The sequence below is a fragment of the Narcine bancroftii genome, chromosome 6, assembly GCF_036971445.1.
Source record: "Narcine bancroftii isolate sNarBan1 chromosome 6, sNarBan1.hap1, whole genome shotgun sequence".
NCBI classification, from domain to species: domain Eukaryota; kingdom Metazoa; phylum Chordata; class Chondrichthyes; order Torpediniformes; family Narcinidae; genus Narcine; species Narcine bancroftii.
Window position 1 is genome coordinate 199380518 of NC_091474.1, and position 24769 is coordinate 199405286.

At 36.7% G+C, this 24769-nt stretch overlaps 1 protein-coding gene across 1 annotated transcript in view; it reads left to right on the forward strand.

The window, feature by feature from the left end:
• Positions 1-217: 217 nt before the first annotated feature.
• The window catches only part of tfap2b (transcription factor AP-2 beta), a 40339-nt gene continuing 15787 nt past the window's right edge, over positions 218-24769 (forward strand). Inside the window, exons 1-3 of the mRNA XM_069887191.1 lie at positions 218-439; positions 4883-5332; positions 12978-13038. Coding sequence (XP_069743292.1) covers positions 359-439; positions 4883-5332; positions 12978-13038 — 592 coding nt within the window. The 5' untranslated portion in view covers positions 218-358. The remainder of the gene's footprint in view (positions 440-4882; positions 5333-12977; positions 13039-24769) is intronic.

The window sequence follows — 24769 nt, forward strand, 5'->3', positions numbered from 1 at the left end:
CAGTTACAGGACTTCAAAATCCACCGCATTGATGGGATTTTCATTACAAGTAAATTCCTCGTCTATAGTTTATTATTTAGGATTAGAGTTGAACTTTCAATGTTACAGTTGAATTAATAAATGTGCCTGTCTGGTACAGAGGCAGGGGTGTCGTCATAGAGGGCTGCAACGATTCACGTCGGATTAAACCCATCAGTGAAGAAAGTGTGAAGGGGAAAGAGAGGGAGAAGGAAGAAGGAGCGAGAGAGTGTGTGTGTGTGTGCGTGTGTGTGTGTGTGTGTGTGTGTGTGAGAGAGAGAGAGAGAGAGAGAGAGAGAGAGAGAGAGAGAGAGAGAGCAGACAGCTGCTCTTCACATGAATGCACTCATCTTCTAAAGACCAGACTGCAAACATGCTCTGGAAACTTGTGGAAAATGTCAAATACGAGGACATCTACGAGGTGAGCAAACACGGAAATAGTTTTCTGTTTTATGGTCGAGTGAATTAATCGGGTTTTAGAGTTATGTCTGCCTTGAATGTTCCAACACCAGCCTGGCAATTTTCTGCATTTAAGATATGAATCATTTATCAATAACGTCGTCAGATTTTTGTTTCTCGGAAACGTCAGACTTCGTTCTGTTACAAAGACAATTTCCATATTTTCACAACATACAAAATGTTGAGGAAAACATGTTTATTCTTGATTTCGAATGGACGATTGCATCTTTTTTGTTCAAATTTCGTTCAGGTGGCAATGTTATTATGAGCTACTGAGTTTTGCGCGTCGATATTGCTACTGGAAAAGCAAATTGAAAATGATGGTTACCTTCCGCTATCAGGTCGTTATTATAATGTAATTGCTTCCAAATTATAAAATGTATTTTTGGATACAGCTTAGGAGGTCGTATGTGTTCAAAGCTGGTGCACACAGCCGACGAAGTGAGACGGTGTCAGGCTAGGAATTACGAGAGGTCACGATCAGTGAGCAAGTAATTCTAGAAGCCGGTTGTTTTTTTTTAAGTTGTAGTTCGCACTTTTCCGCCTCGACCTACTTCAATTTGGGGAAAGAATCAGAGAAAGGTGACATATGTAAAACAGTGCGGGTGTAAATGTGGAAAGAAAACGAGACTGGAGATAAATATCATTTGTGCTGAGAAGCAGCGGTCCAAATATTGCCATTGTGCAAAAGAAACGGAAAGGGGTCATTGGTTTTTATAGAGTTCACTCTGACTAAAAGTTAAGGCAAATAGCACGCGTTTGAAAATAGGCTTTATAATATGTTCCTGGAGTGGTCTGTTGGATTAAATGAATAGGATAACAATGTATATAGAGGCCAGAAAATGGCTTATACAGGCTGATGAATTGCTGCCAACGTTCTGCTTTCAGACCCTTTAGAACGGCACCGCGGGTAGCCGCCCTCCATAGAGCCACAAATGTCTCCGCTCTCAAGGTACTCGTCAGGCTAATCATCAACCGAAAGCTGGCAAAATGCAAGTCATTTGCTTCACAACTACAATACAATACAGCATACATTAATGTAACCATCGCTTCTTCCCCACCCAACCCTTTATTAGAAGACAGCGGTGTTAACTTCTTTTCAGAAGGGAGCAGAATCATCGAACATGAGATTTGTTTTTCAAAATCTGCAGAGGATACGAAACTGTAGTTTCTTTTAAGCAAGTAACGAAAAGACAATGGATTTATGTGTAATTTTATCTCCCAAAGTTTTAATTATCAAGGGTATGTGCGGATTAGACCATGTTTCCTGGTTTGTTTAATGTCAAATAGTTGAAACGTCGAAACTGTTTAATGATTCATACATAATTAGATTACCAAATGCATTTAAGCATTTTAGCCTTGAATGTAAAATAACAGTATACTTATATTATCAATAATAATATAATTCATGTAAATACCAATTTATCTTTGACCTAACTGTTGGTACTAGCAAAGTTATCAATTAATTCGGTTGAAAAGTGGTATTCATTCTGGGCTCTAATTACTCAAAATATTAATGGTAAACTCCAAGTTAAAATGTTAAATAAAACTTAGCCATCCGTCTTAAATGTACACCATCAGTAGAACACAGTAATGCACTTGGGCGCAAAAGGGGTTCACTTGGAAATTTTCCGAGACATTTTAGATTCACTGCCAGCGGACCATTTCCAACTTTTTTTTTACGGTTGTTATCGGGATACGTTGGGTTTCAGGAACGAGATAAGGCAACTGATGTCAGAAAAAAGCGGTTGAATATTCAAGCAGACAAGCCAGTCCAACGGGTTCGACAATAACCCGGAACAAGTATTGCATAGCATCACGCCTCCACTCCCCTCCCCCCAAAAAAATCCCAAACTTGCCCCTCTGGCTTACATCAGCTCCGTAAACTTCAAGGGTCTTTACAGAAACCCTTGTAAATGTTTTACAGCTGGCGGCAGGACAGGAGGACTTTATTAAAAAAAAATAAGTGAGATAACGTAAGGGACCGTGAGGTCTAGATTTGCAACGCCTTCGACCATGGGTGTTGATAACAAAGAAAGCTTTTGGCGGTAGATTCTTCCAAAAGCAAATTGCCAAAATGTCTGGCGTCTCCCATACTCTCCTCACCCCCCCCCCTCCCCCCCCCCCCCCCCCCCCCCACAGACACACACACATTGGTGTTGAATCCTCTAAATTCCAAGCAGTTAATTTTATACTTTGAATACGTACTCTATTGAAAAGAGATCGGAGGCAGGCAATGATCTTTATTATCACAATCTTTCGTCTGTCGACCAACGAAGGGGTTGTTTTCTTCTAAGCTATTTGCTTCACTCTTTAATTTTCTTAGCAGTACCACGTGACAGGTCTTGTGAAATATTCAAGATGCCGGAGCTGATTTATTTAAGCGAATCTCTGGTAAGATCAACTTCAGGTTGCCAAAGGGGCAAGGTGGATTTGATCTTATCAGGGCTGGTATTCCCTAACATTGTGCATTGCTTTTTAACACTGTTTACTTGAACTGGTTATTGCTATTTTATAGGGATAACAATATTTATCCGGTCTGAGGGTCTTTCCACATGAAGCTCAAAACATCTGATGCTTCAAAATGGAATAAAGCACTGCATTGGTACTCCTTTGCACTTGTTTCTGGTTCCACCGTAGCCGATAAAGAGATTGTTCCACAAATATTCAACAAAGGCGCTGTGCAACTGTACTATTTCTTGTTAGTTCTGTATGAAATGTGTTAAAAAAAAATGCATGGCGAATGACTATATACGTATAACCGCCCCGAAAGGCTGGACTATGTTAAAGAAGGCGCTTGGCACCCAGAGTTTTAAACGGAGCAAAGCTAAGTCTGTTTCTTTAAGACAGCCCATTCGCTGATCTGACTGGACTAGTTGACTGCGATAGTTTGATTGTCTGGCTACATTACGACAAAACTTTTTTTGCGCCCAAAAGTCTGGCCACGGTGTTACCAGTAACACCCACCACCACCACCACCATCACCCCTCCCCCTACCCCTTGTCTGATTACATCTAGTAATTCTCGTCTGAATGAACGTCATTTACAATAGTGAAGGAGCGCTGGCTGGCTGCCTCACGCTCGATTTGCCACCATTCTTCCTCTAAGTATTCGTGTAATATTAATAGTCATGAATATCAATTATTATGGGGCGGTGTAGAGTGGCAGAGAGAGGTGTGAACAGTCAGCATCTTGCCTTGGAGAGGGGAGCACTGGTTGTGAAGCTGGAGTTAAAAAAATCTACAGTATTTGTCCTTTTTTGAGCGATTTTGATGGATATAGTGTTGGAGATACTTCAGGCAATCGGGCGTCTCTCCCTGCAGTCTCTCTGCCCTTCTGGTTGATGGTCTGTGATCAGATTTGCTACAGATGTTAGTCCACACTTACACAGCTATGGTGAGTTGGATCAGTGCTCGATGCAATCCCATTTCGCCCCAAACGCCGGTGGCTTTGTAATTTAGTCCATAATTGCAGGCTTTTTCTCTCTTGTTTGTATTGTTATCTAATCGGGTTTCGCTGGACGCGTCACTTGGCTAAAACTTTCAACCGCGTTCCATAGCTTTTGGCGATTTGAGGTTGAGTTTTAGTTAAATGTGCTATGAAGTTTACTTGACATTCGACTTCGAATCCAGGCTGTTTGCTTCTGTTATGATCGACGCGATTTTCCCGAATCCGTTTTATTATTCACCTTCAGTGATTTTCGTCATTTCTCATTTCCTTCCGACATCGCCTTAATTTTTCTTTCCTTTGAACATTTCGAGCGCTTTAAAATCTATTGATGACTGTATTTTTCTTCCTATGTGAACGTGCATGTGGAAAATGTGTGAGTGGGCGTTTATGTGTTGGTGGTGCGATTAACTCATATTTCACATCATTTCATATTAATTATAATATAACTTAAAGGTCCATTATACAGGTCCTTCATTTCTTCCTTCCTTCTATTAACCTTGCATGGCATACCTATAAATGCAACGCATGACTTTATTGTACTTACATTTAAAGATTTTGTTGGATTTAATGTTTCGAAGTCTCTCACCAGACTCAGTTTTCTGTGCTAAATGTGCAACTCCAGTTGAGGATACCTAGAATTGGAGATCTAAAGTAAAGGCATACATGAGATGCTGTTAATACTTCAAGTTTATTTCTCCTCCATGTTACAGTTGCCACGACTTTTTTTTTTAGCATTTTAATGCCTTTTTGCTTGCGTCTGTTCTGTTTCTAATCGACAAAGTTTCATCCTTTGTTCATTTTAAGAAAATATTTTATTTAATAATAGACAATATTTAAGGACTTTTTCTTGGAAACACCATACATACAACCATATGTTTGCGTGAGTAGAAAGTACATCAGAAATGTATCATATTAAACAAAATTTGGACTAAGTTTTGCGATTTCTTCTTTGCAGGACCGACACGATGGAGTTAACAGCCACAGTTCGAGGCTGTCCCAACTCGGGTCGGTCTCCCAGGGACACTATTCAACTGCTCCGCCGCTTTCTCACACCCCAACGTCGGACTTCCAACCACCTTATTTCCCTCCTCCTTACCAACCTCTTCCATACCACCAGAGCCAGGATCCTTATACACACGTCAACGATCCCTATTCCCTGAATGCTCTGCACCAACCCCAGCAACATCCCTGGCAACAAAGGCAGCGGCAGGACGTGGGTGCAGAGCCCAGCCTTCTACATCAGCCCCGGGTTCTGCCCCAGATCACAGGGCTGGACCCTCGCCGGGAATATCCCGGCGTGCGGCGGCCAGACGTGCTTGTCCACTCTGCTCACGGATTAGATTCTGGAATGGGAGATAGTCTATCTCTTCACAGTATCAGCCATCAAGGAATGGAAGAAATCCAGGTGAGCCTATCCATATTAAAATGCAACTCTTTATGTCGCTTCCATTGTCAAGTTAAAGATAATTTATTTCGAGAGTGGAGATAGTTTGATTTTAAAGTTAGAGCAATACATCAAATATTTTGTCATCTTTTATTTGTAATATTCCAAATATTAGCAGGAAGAAACAAATGCAATATGTTGACTTTTTTTTAGTTAGTAGATACAAATACTGTAACAATGTCTCCACAAACGTATTATTTTTTTAATAAAACAGAAGATTAATTGGTACAACTTTGGATCGAGAAGTTTTTTTTTGTTGTTGAAAGCATTGATGTAGTCTGGCAAAGTCTTGGTCCTGTAAAAAAAAGCGATCCACAACGTTTCGTGTATGGTGCAAATAAAGGGCTAGCTTTTGAGAACCTATATACTTGAGAGTATGCATACCTTCTACTATTAGTTCAGAACTTGATTCTGTTAAATAAATATTCTGTCGGCCACAAAATCGCTTATCAGAACTGCCCTCCAGAGAGCAAATCATGTTGCATAATGAATGGTGGTGCTTTACAACATTATTTTCTGATGTGCGTGAAACAATTCTGTGAAACTAATCCATTTGAATTGTCATCTTTTTTTTGGTGAATCGGTTTAATAGTTAAATAAATACAATGATCTTGTATTTATACAATTAGATGTGATGAGGTCAGATGAAGATTTTGAGGCATTGACAGAAACTTCAAAACTTCTGCCATGCCTACATTTAAGGGGTGGTGTGTGTAAATGCGAGGGTATAGACTGGCCATGCAAAGAAATAACTATTCAACTTTTTCTTACTTAATAGTCATTGGGCGAATGGAACTGTCTGGTCGTTCTAACAATGATTTCAAGAGATAATTTTTATGAAATATACGTTATTTCGTTGGCAATACTCTATGTGTGCCTGGGTGTGGAATTTGGAGGGCGATATTAGGTAACAGTTAGAAAATTACTTATTAGATGACCCTGAACATCGGTTCATATTCCATGAAAATCTGCTTATTAACTACACAGTCCTGTTACTGTTCTGTACTTACTTAATAGGTTGTCTATTTGTGTGTGAATAACAGTGGGGATGGATGCAAATATTAATGATGTACCAGAATTGAAACATACTATCGGAAGAGGATTTTTTCTTAAATAATTTTAAATAAGCACATTTCAAATGCAGATTTAGTTTGGGGAGAGAAAGTAAAATCTCCTAAACAAATATGGCCGCTAAGGTCGGCAAATCTGCTTTCTCTAACGATTGTCTGTATTCCGTCTAGCATCATTCAGGCGAGTTTAATAGCAATGAAGGCTGTGCAAATTGAATTATTGATTTGCGTTTGGTAAATGCGAGTATAAATGCCTTTATGGATCATCTCTGTTGATCAAAGACATAGTTTGCAACCATCACAGTAGCATTGTATGGATCTTTGGAATGAATAAGATGTTTGAATTTGGATCACTCCAGTATTAGGTCACAGAGTCTATGTAACTTTAATGGCCTGACCATTCTATTATATCTGCCAATCTGAAATTTGGGCACTTTCGATTCATGCAATATTTTATTTTCCTTTCAAATAAAACAAACATATTTCCATTAACTAATTGAATTAATAATCGAAATATAAAAACAGTATTATACCAAGGTGCTTAACTCTAAATTGGGGTCAGTCTTAACCATAATCTTGTTCCCAATACCTAAAAAAAATTACTTTTACTGGGATTTTTAGAAGGAGAAGTGGCAAAATAAGATCCGATGTCGAATTCTGTGGTCATTTATGTTTTTTTTTAAATAATATTATCGCTGCCAAATGTTCACAGGCGACAAATTTCATGTCGTTCTGGACATCTGTCCTTCGATAGCTCATTCACTTGGTAGCTGCTACCGTCTGAACAAATGAGGCGATGATGTAGATTTATTGATAGCTACAACACTTATTGTATTGCTGTCTTCTCCGTGAAATGTTTGGTACGCGTGTTCGACTACGCTTTTCAGCGGGGGGAACTACAGTGGTGTGAAACCAAGCTTAGATCTAGGCACCAGAGCGATTTAACCACGCGTTTATTCATTCATTATTTTTGTATTAGAAACGTTTATTTTTTTCAGAACTTTTTTTTTGAAAATCTAAAATTATAGTTCCGTTATGGGACCACGTAAAATCCCGCTACTCTTTTTATACTTATCGTATTGTTTTGAAATTTCATTTCGAGACGAATGGCGTCAGTCATAAACTTAATCGGATTGCACCATAATGATTGACCTGTCATCATTATTTTAGTGTGATTCTTCGTGAATCCAAGATAATAAATATCTTGTTCTATACGCACTGAGCTTCAGAACACTGGTAATATAATCCAATTTTCCCATGTTGATTCATTTTCAAAATATGTTTACAGTAAAATTGGATTCGGGTTTTTTTCCTTCAGAAACGACCCATTGTGAATAGAATGGCAGTTCATATTTTATATGTTCAGTTAAATTAAATATTTGTTCTATAATTCAGAATTGTTTCCAAATGATTTTACAACAGACAACTGCCTTAGCACATCAACAGGAACTAACTCTTAACTTCCACGCCAGTTTGAAGCAGTGACTAGTAGAGTATTATTTAGTTCCCCCGTTTTTAAACTTGACAGGCAAAAATGACTAGTAAATTGAAGAGTCTGGCACCTTTTTTTTATGGACGAAACTTCAGATGTACTGCCTAAAACCACCAACTACGAGTTTCGATCATTCGGAATTTTGAACTACAGTTCGTATTTTTGACTTATTACGAAACAAGAAAGAAAAGAAGGATTCCACCGAAAACATAAAGCATGTGGAGTACTGTTCGACGTTTCCCATGCTCTAAATTGTTCCAAATAAAACATATCTTGGCAAATTATAGAAGCGAATTGTGGATAATGTCAGTATAAAGACACAATACTGAATCTGATAGTGTTAAGAATAGCTCTTAATAGGATCCCTTTCGTTGTTTAAACATAGGCTTTCTTTTTTAGCAAAAAAAAATACACCTAAAAAGAGAAATCTCCATACGTAGATATGAAAGAGTGGACATACAGTTTACACCTACCAGCCTGAAATTGTCTGCTGAACTATTTCGTTGAATTTTACAAATTGAAATGAAAATATTTGTGATTACCTGACGCAAAGTAAGATTTGTAATATGCTTATTTCGGTACAAATGTTCAAGACTTTAATCGCGTCTTTTCGAAGTCTATTCATTTGATTTAAATTACACTTAAATAATATTCAATGACACATCGTAAATCCATGCTAGTATCATTTAAAACATCAGCAAGATGAAATTCATGTTGAATGATAAGAAGCATATCGTGAGAGTATTTGCACGTTTCAACTAATATTATCAATGGTGTTTAAATGACTGCAGTGCCTATTTTCATTGATACATTATAAATGGTGTTTAATTTGAATGCTCTGAGCAAAGAGTTTGCGTCTGGTTGATCCAAACGTTAGTTTGCAATAAAATATAAAATCGGAATATAGAATTGGGAAATGCCATGATAACTGACTATCAAGGCTTGTACACATGAAAGTATGTTTCCATGGTCGCTTTGAACCTTTCTATGAACATCTTAAGAGCATGAGCCCTTTGTTTCATCATTTGCATTCAGAACTCGGGCACAATTTACCTGTCTGGAGTATTACATTGTTGCAGCCAACACTCCTCCCCCACTACACTACCCACCCACCTCCACTTCTACTGCCCGCACCACACACACACACACACACAGACACACACACACAAAGATGTGATATAGCCAAACGATTTCAAATAAGAACGACTGGGTCTTCAATTTCCAGTAATTTTACCACACTTCTTGTCATTTTACAACATTCATTATGCACACTGAAGAAATGCCAGTATCTTAGACGAGGGAATACTAAAAAACTGCGCCTTGGCTCGCTTCAGAAGCCCATATTGGGCCGAGATAATTATATGACGGAATTTATATGGGTTACTGAATAAAATCAAAGTATATTTTGCATTATCATGGCGTAATGAACAAAAGTAAAAGATAAACATGAAGCAAACACTAAGCGGTCCTCTTATCTTTGACTCTTCAGGAAGGTTTTACAGGCTTCTCATGTGTTCGTCTTTTAAACTGGATTCAGTGGTTGGTTTGATTTTCGTCACTATTTACGTGGGAACGATCCCAAGGAAAAAAAGACAATAAAATAGAACTTCCTCGGTAAAAACCTCGCAAAAAATGCTAACGTCGGTATTTTGTGAAATTTAAAAAAAATGATGAATTCTGTCGGCATTTGTTGACGAAATTAAGACATTTACATTACAATGATTTTACCCTAAAATCTAGTTACGACTTCAAACTACGAATTATTTGGTTAATTGAAAATGAAAACAACACTAAAGTCTGTCAGAATTAATCATAATTCGACGAAAAGAATTTTACCCAGGAGGGGGAACGAGTGTAAAGTGATTGATGTTTACCTGGTGGTTCATTTAAACCATCAGCCCGAACGATGCATTTCGCCCTTATTATCGTCCATGATCATTTTCGATATCTTTGTTGATATTATCCTTTTCCTTTAAACATCAGTTTTCTATAAGAACAGATTAGTTGGGTTTTTTTTATAGTCAATTACCAATTGAATGAAACACTAAAAATAATACAATTATTATTTCGATATTAAAATTTCCAGCGAATACCATCTAAAAGATAAGCATCGTGCTGGTTGTTAAAGGTGAGCGGCAGGTTTTTTTTAACTAAGAGCAAAGGGAAGTGAATTTTAACCAAATAAGAATTTCTTGCCGTAGGGTGAAAAACGATGGTGATATGTTGAATTTTCGATCATTGGGCGCTTCAAGCGAACGGGATCTAATTGTTTATCCCCACCCCACATCCCATGATCTTAAACACATACTTGAATCAATCACTTGCCCCGCTTTTTATATGCTCCCAGCAATATCGACCAAACAGTGAACCAGATTTCTCGCTATGATGATTAATGTACAATTAATAAAAATACTCCAAGGTCTAAAATCACATGGATACATCACTTCACTGCATGTTCGTACGGGAAGTCTACTCGCGTGACAGCAGCGAACTGTAGATTCTATCTCCCGTCAAGTAATGCAGATCTCCAAACATTGCCAAACGTTTTTGCACTGCTGACTCGTTTAAATCACAACGGCCGGATTAAATATGACGAATGGTTGGTTGTGTTTTTAACAACAGTAGCCCGCCTTTCGAATCACCTGTGGATTTTTTTGTTTGCAATCAGCCATGGCCCAAGTTCAGCGCAGAAATTTGATGTCGCGAAATGTGTGAAAACACTGTAGGTCACGCATCCCCCACCTGCCACACCCCCAAATTTCTATAACCACCTTGCTCTTATCGAACATCCGCCAGAATCTGGCTAATGGCAGACATAAAATATTAAGACCCCACCTAGAAAATATGTCGATATGAATTCAAGGGTCCATGCCTAGTTTGTTCAATTCGAAAGCTGGTAACTTGAAATAGAGAGGGGCGCAGCGTAAAAGGGAACGCAAACAATAACAATCAGACGAAATGCAAAAGGGGGATACGTTCCGTCAACTGTTTGTAAACGTACACGAGTTTCCTTTCGTAATTTGTTAAAATCCTGCTGTTCGCATCCCTTTAAAGCAAAGAGTCTGGTAATTAAAAGTGTGAGTTGTTTTTCCCTCATTTCCGCGTGCATTTCTAATTAAATCTTTATGATACTCTCTGTGACTATTAACTGCCAACATGCTGCGTGAATATCCTCAACAAAACCCAGCAGGCGCCGATAATTAGATAGAAAATCAAAGTAGACCTTTCTCATTAGCTACACAAACTTCTCCTGAACATTTTGCTGAAGTGGTTTACTCTAAAGCTCATCTCAAAATATTTTTCCAAAATTATTGCCTGAAGGAAACGCTCGCATCTTAAGTGATAGAAAATATGACTGATTGAATGCAAGCGTGATCATTCTTCTAGTTCCACTATTAAACGCTAACATTAGTGATTCAAGCTGTTTGAATTCGATGCCAAGATATTTCTTTTTACTTTGCATGTTATCATTCCATTGTCTATTGTCTTTGGCAGACAAAAACACGTGTCCTTTGGACACGTGGATATCGCGACGCTCTGTTAAAGTTGTTTCCGCCAAATAACAATAAATCACATGCACTGGATTTAAAATGTATCCTGATAAACAATTAATGGCTGTATGTAATAACATCAAATATTGCTGGTGGTTATACTTTAACTGATGAAATATTACAAGTCATAGACCGACTATGACCGCGAAGCAAACATTTTTAAAAAGTGAAATAAAATGCAGTACATGGTGATAAAGGAAAATCTGGCACGAAGTTTAAAGGAATAGTAAACTGACAACCCTGTATTTTCTTCATATATCCCAGATCTTTGGGTAGGGAATCTCTTTTCGAAGTTCTTAAACTCTTGATTGTGTGTGTTTTTTATTAGTATGACAAACGATTAAGTTTATCTGTCTGGGTTTTGTTCAGTTACAACAGTTGTCGTGGGTGAAATATGCCTTTTCTCCAAAGCAAATTGGGTTTAAATGCCGCACATGCAATTCGAATAAAACATCAGGTAAAAAGCCATTACATGAAGCATCTATGATTATTTGATGAACATACAGGAGTTAAATGCTCAGATGGTTACATATTACTTATTTTGTTTAACCAATGTAGATGTAAATAACTAAAACAGAAACAAAGCTAATCATTTAAGAAATAATCGTGCGTGTCGTATGGTATTAACCGTCTGACGCTAAGGGTCAGATTATCACACGCATCTGAACACAAGAACACATAATAAGCTTTAGCAGTTGCACGATCACGATTTAATTAAAGATGTGGCAAGATACTGTTCTGCCTTGTTCTAAATGGGTCAATATAGCATAAAGTAATTTCCAAAGTCTAGTCTCTAGCTGAGTGAATTTCTTCAGAATCTAATTTAAGCAAGGGGACGTGCGTTTTTCCCAACATGATCAACTTAAGGTTCATTGTCTAACAATTCGTGCAGAAATGTATGTTCCTGTTGAGAAATAAATAAATAAATAAAATTTCATAGATCTCCTCGCATATATTTACTTCAGTACTGAATTAACATTTTAATTGGTCACTCCTTTGGTCAGTAACGTTTGCGTTGGGGGAAAAAATAACAGTGTAGAGAGATCCATATGTGTGTATTGCGCAATTACAGTGAACATGGATCATGAATATATGCGTTCTTGTATAATGCATGAAATATACATATGTTATTACACTCGTATGTACGCGGTTGCATTTAACTGGAAAAACGCGCCACCTGGTAAATTGTTAAATTCGATTACATTACAAATATATGCTTTTGTTCATGTATTTGTTCTGTTCGTTCTCCGCTATAACAAAAAAAAAGACGCTTGGGTCCCAGATGTTAGGCAGCTTATTTTCTGATAACATGTAATTTTCGCGAATTTGATTTCCTCTGGTAATTTCTTCTTAGAATAATAAACCCTCAAACAGGTAATATAAATGGAAATAACAGATAGTCGATTTAGGTTGAGCTTGATTTATATACATGACTGTTTAATATCAAGTCAATTTGAATAGTGATATGTCCTTTTTTATATATATATTAACAGGCTTTGGATGACACGGGTACCACTGGCATGAGTTTATTGGACCAATCCGTCATTAAAAAGGGTATGGAAAATATATTTATATAAATATATATATATACATATATATATTAACAAATTAAAATGCATGATTAAGTTGCTTAGTCAATATGTTGTATTCCACTAGCCATGCAGAATTCGCCTTCTTGGGCATATATGTGTAACCTTATATTGATATTGTCTATTAAATTCATTGATTTCAGAACCGTCAGGCAGTACCGCTTCATAGATTCCGTAATTGTATTCGAGTTCACTGGGAAAAAAAAATAAACACCCGTTTTGGTTTGGCAACAAAATGCTGACATAAAATATTGGTTCACATATTTTTCTGGGTCTGGGGAGGTAGCACAAGGGTCATAAAGAAATGAACTGACGTATTTGCACACACTGGAGGCAACGAGGCTGCTCTAATTTTTTGAGAAACATTTCCTGGTGAACCAACACAGAAGTTTATGGATATGATAATACAAGTTGATTGGAACATGATGAAGTTAATTAACAAAAATAACATAGCAACTTAAAATATATTATTCCAACAAAAAGTTTCGAATTACAAATAAAGCTCATTTTGGCCTGAAATGTATAAACAAGGGCTGATGGGCGAATTGATGGCTGGATCAATGGAAGGTTAGATGGAACATTGCAAATAAGATGAATTGGCAAGTTAACATTCATGAGACAGAATTGTCTTAGTTTCCGTCGATAATTATCGAAGATTGATAATGTTAAAATCTGAAATAAAGTTTGGTTGAAAATCCGGGTGACTTAAAATGCATGCAGCTTTTGAGTTAAAATTGAATGCATTGTGACGTTGTCGTTTATTGGTGTTATAATAGAAATACTTATTGTTTACTACTTTATCGCATGCGACAACATTATGTTGTGAGTGAACAACGTGGTCGTGTTGTTTGATCCTGACATGTCATTGTGACTTAGCAGCCACAACATTTTGAAATACTGTAACCCCAAAAAAGTTCCCATTGGAATTGAAAGCATCAACTTGTCTCGATGCCGTTTCAATGGGGTTGTTCATTGTACTGTTTTGCTGGCTGTATTTGGAAAAGGGCTGGTGGCTACCTGCTTTGCTTTCATTTTGTTATTAAAGACCTGTCCATGAGTGGTCTCATGATCTCAGCATTGTATTTTGTTTTCTCTCTCTCGGACGGCTGGTTTTCTGTGTACGAAGCCATTCAGGCCGGAGTTTAAGCTCTGTTCTAATTTGTTCCTCACAGTTGTGCTTGAATCCCTTGAGTTATGCCACGCCGGTTTCCGGCACAAAGTTACCAACAGAGTCTTGCTTCCGTTTGAACTCCCCCTCCCCCTCTTTCATTTTGTTTTTGTCTCAGGTCTGTGTGTGGTAATCTGTCCTAATGTGTTGTGATTTTTCTGACATTCTCTGCATCTTGCTTTCTCAATGCAAGCTCCATAAGCCATGTACAGGAAAACTTTCCAATTTCTCCATGTCTAACCAATCAGCCTGCTCTAATCACACACACACACACACACACACACACACACACACACACACACACACACACACACACACACACACACACACACACACATACACACAAAACATCGATGGACAGAAACGGTATGTGCTCAGTTGTCATGACACCAGGTGAATACAAAAGAACCACATATCAGCTTAGGCTGTGTGTATGGTTTTCAAAGAGGTGTGATAGCAGTAATTTCTGCTGAGCTTGAACTTGGTGTGATTGAGTACATTTATGCGGGCAACATCCTGTCAAATTTTTATTGCAAGTGTTCAAGGAAGATGCCAATTTTTAAAACGGCGATTGATCATTATTTCTGAAACATTTTGGATTTAAAATATGCTTTTGAATGTAATTAGGTGATATTAGATTTCTTATAATTCTCTATAAAGGCTGGGTTTGGAATCAGGAAAAAAAGGTGAAGTCTTCCCTTTGTAGCAAGAATACTTTCCGGACATATTTCATTACAGTGGCTAAGCTCCAGAGTAGATTTTTTTTAAATATCCAATGCGCCCAGACTAAAGTCTGACGATTTTTTTTCAAAGAACGGTGATCTGTATCTCAACCTAACTGATGCAGATAAGTAACGACACAATGACAGCTGAGAGTTATTACGGCTACTAAGTTCTTCCAGAGTTATCTTTTCTTGTACCATTAAGTTTCTTCAGAAGTGCAGGTCATTACCAGTCCAATAATTCCCCCCCCTTGACACGTTTTGTAACCGTTTTCTTCAGAAACAAAGTCCTTAACCCCCACCCCTCCCCCCAAAAATGGGCTTTTATTACAAGAAAGGCAACCGACTTCATTTACCGAGGAAGTTGTTTTTAAACTTTGGAAGGAAGATGAGCGGGCAGTCAGACCAAGTCCCCAAGGTCATTATAGCGTGGAGTGTGTAAAAAAAAAGTAATTCCAAAATATAGTAAAGTTCACTGCAGTACAATCTTCCAAAGGTTATACTTTAGAAACTACCTCCTGAAACTGTGTTCGTCATGAAAATGTTAAATTACCAACAGATTTAACCAATTTTATAACGATATCCAAAAGTTTATTTGCAGGAGAGTGAAATAAGCTGAATTTCGTGTTATTTCACGCTCTACCTTGAGGTTATTTCAATTTGCGGCGCATGAAGAAGTGTTACTTTCGATCTAAGTAAATATTTGCACGGCTCTCTTCTGATTCGAGGGGAGGTCTTCGCCGCTTTCCCTATTTCAATGCCACAGTAACTAAGCATTGCCAAAACAATCAAACATTTGAAATAAAGATAGTTTCTCCATACGATACGTTCACAAGGTAGAGACTGGTAGGAATTCGGGCGCGATCACAATGAGTTAAGACGCGGGAGAAACCAGGTGACCCTTCATGTCTGTACCTGCCCCCCCAAAAAAATTCCCAGACGATCCACCTTTCATTTAGTCTGCATGATATATCTCCACAAAAACAAGAGGATTTTATAAATATTTCAACACACCAAAGTGCTGGAGTAACTCAGCAGGTCACGCAGCGTTCTTTGTGTGGCAAAGATATAAAGGGCAGGAGAAAAAAAAGTTGGGAACTGAAAGTGGGTGGAGGGATGTCACCTCTGAATGGAGAAGAGAGTGGGTAGCTGCATGGAAAAGGAAACGGGGGGCGGTGGGAGAGAGAGAGAGAGAGAAGGAGGAGGAGGAAAAGGAAATGGAAAAAGTCAGTGTTAATGCTAACTGGTTGGAGAGTGCCCAGATAGAATATCAGGTGCGGAATTGAAATGGGTGTCCACAAGGATATCCATGTTATTGCAGCAGACCGAGCAAAGGTGCACAATGAGGTGATCACCCAATCTGTGTCCAGTGTCAGTGATGTAGATGAGGTCACAAATGGAGCATTGGATGCATCAGATGACCCTGCAGATTCACAACTGAAGTGCTGCTTCACTTGGAAGGACTGTTTTAGGCCCCAAATGGTGGTGAGAAATATATTCTAATATATTGTATCAAATATATTAAAATATATTATAATAAATACATTTGTTGTGTCCATTCATGGTTTATATTTCAAGTTTTGATAATATAATGTAATGGGTATTTTGGATATATTTCCCTCTGGTGGCTTCATTTATTTTTACCCAAATTTGGTTTGATTATGTGATCAATATTTCAGGATATCTACTCTTTCCTGCAAACTTTGTCCATAATCGGTTATTGTTTTGAAGGGCTGCCTCTAAATTTACTAGGCCCTATTTTAGCTTAGCAGATGATGTAAAAGTTCTGTAAAGCTGGTTGATCAGGGACATGAGTAAGTGACACTGAAGGAGATATTCCTATGAGGCACATCAATGTGCTGAATTATTCTATTGAATAAAAAGTTTAACATTTTCCCAAACTCCAAAGGAAAATATATATCTTCACCAAAACACAAATTTTGGTCTGCCTGATTTGCTACACTGACAGGGTTACAAGTGGCAGTTATTCCTTTAATTGGTTAATACATGATCAAATAATTGAAGGATGTTCATGCACAAACACATACACCTCTTTCCCCCCCCCCACCCCCATCATCACCACACCACCCCACTCCACCATTGTCAATTAAGAAGCTTGTTAAATAAACAAAGGACTAATAGTGAAAAAAGGTGGGAAATAGCTAGAAAATGATTGACAAGAAATAAATTGATATCTCAAAACTGATCAAAGCACTTTTTGAATTTTTACGATCCAGAGAAGCCAAACCCTCTGTTTTACAAGCTTTCTTCATAAATATAACATCAGAGTTCAAGTACAACTGCCCTCCCTCGAAAGCTAATGCACTTTCGAGCTGTTCACAATTCTTCAGGTGTGCTCTAAAGCTTTATATGGCCAAAGATTACATCTTCCTAAGCACAATTTTTTTTTATTCTACAGTCTTTTTCTTGATGTAAAGATTAGGATTGCACTTGACTATTTGTCAATACATAGGCATCCAAGTGACTATGGGCATCCCATTATTTCTAGATTTTCAGCATTTAAAGTCCATTGTAGATGATTTAAAATTGTTTCACCTGACATGCATTTGCAAAACTTTTGTCCTTTCACTCAATGTTTTCATACGGTATTCATGATGCTACCCATCTTTATTTCATTAGACAACTTAAATTATACAGCTCACTATCTCATCAGCTATGTCGTGCATGAAGACTGTGTAATCTTGAGGTTCCCTATAGATCTCATGAATAGTACCAACTGCAAATTAGAAAAGTATGATCATGTCACTTTCTCCTAGCACATAGCCATTTTTTGGACAGGGTCAAAACCTTGCATCAATTTCAAATGTTTCATCCAGACGATCATCTGTTTTTATGTACTTTTTGAAACTCCTCTGGAAACCTAGATAAATAAGATTTTGTGGAATTCCCTTATCCAATAATTTAGTTGTCATTCCAAAATTTTAATCAGACATGTCAGTCATGATTTATCATTTATAAATTCAGACTAGCTGAAAATGTTCAAGGTGTTCATTCACTTCATCCTTAATTATGGATTCACAACAGAAGTTAGTCAAACTGATCAATAATTTCCTCTGTCATCTTTAAGATCAAGCGGATTCAAGGTTTTGCAATTCAAAGGAATGGGTTCCAGATCAGGAAACTCTGTTAGATTATACCAACATCATCCATAATATGTTCAACTAATCCTCTTAAATCCCTTCAATGGAAATCCTCCAGACATTGATAGATTATAGCATAGATTGTATAGATTTGCTTTATTTGTTTCCCTTCTATAAATCTTAGCGGCATGAGAAGACTTAAAATAGAATATTTTATGGGAAAATACTTCAGTCTATTAGAGAAATTATATTATTTTAGTAGCGCAGCTCCAAGATGTGAGAACCAAGGACATGTTGTTCTTGAAACTCATGCTAAATGCTTTGCCGAAGTCTGCCGATTACAGGTCATGTGAATAATCATGAACAGACTAGAGAATGGGAAGGTAAACCATATAAAAAGGCTTGCGCTCATCTGCGTATGGGCTTTCTTGCAGAAAAACCATGATGTAGGTTACAACAGGTCTTCTCCTGTAAAGCTTCACTTTGCGAAGCTAATGAAATTGTGTTGTACTCTCATTAGTTGTCATACATTTCTTTATATTTGGTTTAAGTGAACAACATCTTTGAATGTCATTATTTTAATTATTTGTCTTGCTTTCTTTAAAATAATTTTGGAAAGTCATATTCCCTGGTTTAAAATTACTTGAATTAAAACAGAAAATGCTGGAAAGCAGAACAGACAAAATTATTTGAAAGAGAAACAAAGTTATTGTTTCAGGTCAATGGCCTTTTATCAGATCCTGGTGTCTTAAGTGTCAAAAATCAAAATAAAATCTGTGGAAATGGGAACTCTATTCATTAAATTTTCCCCACAGATGCTGCCTGTCCTGCTGAATATATATTTACTGGTTTCTATTCCACTTATCTTGCTTTTCCATTAATTGTTCCCATAGGAACCATCTTACAACATTACTATAAAAATAAAATAGTAATAACAATACCAGTGCGTGAAAGTAAGGCAGTGTCTTTGGTTCATTGATTATTCAGAATCTGATGGCAGCGGGGAAGAAGCTTGTCCTTGTGCCACTGAGTGCTTGTCTTTAGGCTCTTGTGCCTTTTTCCTGATGGTAGCAGAGTGAAAAAGGCATGGCTTGTGTGCTGGGGTCTTTGAGGTTAGAGGCTGCTTTTTTAAGACAACATTTCTTTTTCTACTCTAAATGCTAATATAAATCATTAATAATTTTAAAGAGGCTTATATTGGTCTTGTCTACGATCCTTTCCTGAATATAATTGTAAAAACATGCTTTTATTTTGAAATTCTTTGCAAATTATTTTCAAAGTTTGTTTGACGATATTTTGCCCTATAAAAAGAATATCTGCTTTGAAAAACTCAATGATATATCCAAAGAAATTTGTAATGGACACACCAGTACTTTTTCTCCTAACAATTATCTTGCTGGTTATCAATCTCCACATACTGCAATGCAGACATACAAAATTTTCCACTTATCTATATAATCTTATTGCATTGCTGCATTAATGTAATTAAGATTTACTGAAATGCAAATCACCCATTGAAACTGCTTTGGAATTTTTGGATGTGTCTCTCTTCTCTACACTTAATAAACTTTGTGCCTGCTGCCAGGGAGTCTGTACATAACTCACTCTTTCACATTTACTTTTCTATTTCTTAATTCTATCCATAACATTTCCATTTCTCTGAATTAAATTTGCACTCAAATTCATTAAGGCAATAGGTATATTTCAAATGTTAGTAGAACAAGTACTTATTTGGACCACAGTCCCTGAACTTATGATTTTGGTCTAATATGTGGCTCCAATTTTTAAATTATTTCTTCTGGTTTAATTATGTTACATCTTTTAGATTTTCCTTTAACATTAATGCTTAAATTATTATTTCCAATAAACAACATACATTTTTGTTTGCTTTAGAAAAAATATTTAAAAAATAATTTTCCATCCTATCTTCTCTCCCTCTTTCACTCCATTATGTATTGTCCTCTTGATCATGTTAGTTACCTTATCCACAAGGACTCTGTGCTTACCCCAACCATACATGTCCTTCTAGTCCCTGTAATGCTCCCAGTCCATTCCTGTATTCCTTGTTGATATCCCCACTTTATTCACTGATACATCAATGTATATATGACACAAGAATGTGATTTTTGAAGTTCTTTTCTTTATTTCCTTGTTCCTGATTTTCTTCACATAAATAATCTTGATTAACTCTTTCTCTGTGTTGTTCAGGTCACATCTATATCTCCTCTCCAAATATCTTTGACTCCCTTGATAAAGGTAATTTCCCTTTCCAAGTATCATTATGCTGAAACAAATATAAATGTGCCTTATATTTTAATGCCATTTCTAATATGAAATGGGGAAACTACAATTGTATAATAACTGTGACTTAATAAATAATTTCATGAATTTATCATTGCATTTTTATTCTTTATTATGTGTCATTATTGATAAAATGTAGCATTACACTGAAGTTCCTATGGTTAATATATCAACACTGGCAATTAAAATGAATCATGTGTAAGTACTCTTTGATTGTTTTCTTTTTACTAACTGCATGCATTCATTTCTTGTTTATTTTATCATTATGTACTGCTTCATATGTATTTATTTTAAATTTCTTGTGACATCTGTCTGCCATTCTGTTCAACATCTGCCTGACATTCTTTATCAACTATCTCCGTTTCTTTTGCCAAATCTAGTTTTGTTTTGTCAACAAGCTCTGAGTTTAGCAGGTGGTCCTTCATTGATAAAAATGGATACATTTAAGATTAGTTATGGTGTTAATTTTCAGGTCATTTCATAGACATTCAACCATTTATTGGGTGAGTGACACATTTAGTCATTGTGTGGCTAATAAAAAGACACTGTTGCATTTTGCAATTGTTACTATTCAGCACCTATTTCAGGAGGCTTCCTGCATAGTTTTGTCTTCATGGACAGGTCAGCCTTGATCCCTGCTTATGCTCAATTTATGTTAGAGTGGACAAAGCCTAAAAACTGAAGTTAACAAAACTTGACATGGACTAAACTTGTGGACATGCTGGGAGTGACTGGTGTAACAAAACGGGGTGCTCAGAGAAATGGCACTGGCTTATCTTTGCTTTTCTCTCATTTTGTTCACTCCAGCACAAACAAGAGAGCTTCTACTGATGAGAGAATGGGTTTGAAATTACTTGATCTCTAGTAGGTGGCATGTGCAAGAGATGGGGAGCTGTGTAAGCTTTTAATATCAGATCATTTATTTTAACAGAAGCTAGCTCAGCAAAACAAAAGTGATAGAAACAGTGCAAATATACATAAATATCACATTTTATTCTCACTGATATTTCCTGCAAATTGCAATTGGCCATATGACCTCTCAACAATAGACTTTCTCAAACTGGCCCACGTTCACTGGGTTCATTGGGTGAGGGTGCTTAGTAAGAGATTGAATTAATTTATTGAGTGAACAGGAAAAAATGATTTTTTTTTCTGGTTGGGAACCATTAATAAGAAAATCAGGAGAAACGTAAGTATCTGAGAAAAGAGATGATGGCAAATGTTTTTATGCAATAGATGTAAAGTTCTGTTTTAGGAAGTCTTTGAGACAAATACCATTATATATTTTAAGGAAAATGGATAAATAGTCAGCAAGATAACAGAATTGACTTCAGAGTAATTAGGTTTTAGATAATTCCAGCAAAATGTGAAGGACAGCATTATCAATATTTATAATGCTCTGTAGGAGCAATATTATGATTCCTCATGGTATCTTCAAAGAAACAAAGTATCTTGGTACATTAGGAAACTATCCCAAAAGAAAAAAAAATACCAAATTACATTGGGAGGAGTTAAAGCAGACGATCCAATTCAGCATGAGTTAGTTTTAAAGACTGGCTTAAAGAAAAACGTTAGAGAGACATGATTACATAAGGAGGGATTTACAAAACATGGGATTTTAGCAGCTAAGGGTTCACACATAGTCCAGGAACAATTACATTTGTGGATGATCAAGAGCCCAGAATAGAAAGAGGAGTACTGATATTGCAGCACAGGGCCTGGGAAAGATGATAAAGAAGAGTAAGGAGATGCAAAAAATAGTAATTTGACAACAGAGGTGACCATTTGAAAATTATGTTGTTGATTTCCCAAGTGTCTAGTGGAAATGACACAAGTTATGGCACTCCACACAAATTTTTTTATTGTGGGGTTAGAAATAGCTTGGTCAAAGATTGTTGTAAAATGGCAATTTGTTTCAATGTAATCATCAAATTATAACAATTTTAAAAGTTTTTTTAGGTTAGAAAAAAGATTGTTTCCTGTTTCACTGGCAAAATTAACAAATTATTGAGGTATTCATATGTCTCAAAAAGAATAAAACAAAATGAAGTAAAATGAATGCATTCACTGCAGATGTAAATATTCTCCAATTCACTCACAGTTAAATCTCAATAGAAGTTGTGGATCAAACATCTGGAAAAACCAAGGTATAGAATAGAAATACAGTGATAATGCATAAACTGTAATCCTTCATGATTTTTTTTACAGCTTGAAGACAATAAAGCATCTTAGTTAGAATTCTACAGAAAACACACACTACTTATAAGAGTGTTATACAATATTCTTTCATAGTGTGAGTTTTTTGTGCACCACCCATACTAATACACATTATGTATCTATATGCACCCAGCATGCACAAGGAAGCATTCACAATGTCTGAATTATTTGTTTCTCTTTACCAATTTTATTCAGATAATTTTGAATCATAATTAGAATTTGCTGTCATGAACAAGTTGCAAAATTTGTTGCTTTGCAGCAGCATCACACAAACATTAATATAAACCACCTTACAAGAATAAATAAAAATAATGCACAGAAAGTCAAAGTCAGGCTGTAATTTTAGTTCATTGATTATTCAGGAATCTGATGGCAGTGGGGAAGAAGCTGTCCTTGTGCCGCTGAGTGTTCATCTTCAGGTTGCTGTACCTTTTCCCCAGTGGTTGCAGAGTGAAGGGAGCATGGCCTGGGTGGTGGTGGTGCGGGGTGGTGGGGGGGGTGGGGGAAGAGTCCTTGAAGATAGAGGCTGCTTCCTTAAGACATCGCCTCCTGTAGATGTCTTCAATGGAGTGAAGTCTGATGCCCTTGATGTCACAGGCCATGTTAACAATAATCTGGGTTTTTTTTCTTGTCCTGAGCGTTAGGCACATCCATTCCAACCAGTGATGCAACCAACCAAAATGCTCTTCCAGGTACACCTGGAGAATTATTTGGGAGTCTTCAGTGACATATCAAATCCCTTTGGACCCCTCACAAAATATAGCCACTGGCAAGCCTTCTTCATGATTGTATTGACATGGCGGTTTTACGACTGATCCTTCGAGATGTTGAGAACCAGGAATTTGAAGTTCTTGAACCTCTCCACCACTGAGGCCTTGATGATTGTATTTATTAATTTAAATGTGGTTATTTTTATTTTTATTATAGTTATTAATAATATTAATATCTAGAAAGTGCAAGTTTCACATAGTTATTAAAGTTCAAAATTACATTCTATTTTGGTGGTTAATATTCAATTTTGTTAATTTGTGCGCACGTATGTGGGGAAAGGGTAGAACATTTACATATTTGGGATGGTTGCATGATGCCCTTTCTGTATTAATGGTGATTGTTTCTATTGCTGAATTGGGTATTCTGGGTCTTCATGGAAATTTTTAACTCATGGGAAATCAGAAAGACTGTTCCAAAAGAGTAGAAAATATATTTTGACTTCAATAAGGCAAATCACTTTTTAAAATTAGAAAACAAAGGTCATTTCCTATTAACAGTCATGTAAAATTGATTACAATATTTGTGGTGGACTCCAAAACATTTGGGAATGAATAATAGTTGAACCTCTATTGCATAGTGGATATCGATTATATAAACATTTTTCCAATAAAAAAATAGAACAGGGAATAACCAGCCCAACAACTAATTGAAAAAAAAAGAGCAATGTGTTGGCCTTGGTCAATGTGACATACTATAAAATAATAATTTTTAGGGAAATTATCACCATAATCATTATTGAAATCTTTTAACATTCACAGATATATTTTAAGTCTTCATTGTAAATTCCCCCACCCATTGGTTTACTCATATTTAATATTCGTTATGCAATTATTGTTCCCATTTTGCATTTCTGTGAAGAAGGATTAAACTTGTTTGACATTAGAGAGATTTTGTTGCAGGAAAATATATGTGCCTTCATTGATTTGGAATTAAATAAAGTACTAGCCAACCGAGACAAGTTGCAGCTAATGCTTAATGTAAAATATAGAATGGCTCCGTTTCCAAAGTGAGGTTAACGAGATGGTCAAGAGTCATTGTGCCGTATTTTGTGTGGGAATAGCTGCCTGGGACTTTTTAAAGTAATTTACTTAACAGGAAATGAGTTGGTCCCAGAAGAGAGAGCAAACGAGGAGAGTTAAAGTAGCCAGCGTGATAAATGACGCTTTCATTTAGGGATCTCTAGAGCTCGTTTAAGTCTAATTTTCCGTATTAGCCCCTGTTGAGCTATTAATATGGTACTCAGGGACCGTGGCTTCTGTCTGGGCAGAGACATTACAGCTAACATTAAAACACTCTCTTGATTTCAATGTGGAGATAATGGAAGGTGTTTAAAATGTTTTGTTTTACTAATACAGATTGACAGAGTAAATATGATTTGCAGAGTATGGTCAATGAACAATCAATAAAGACAAAATG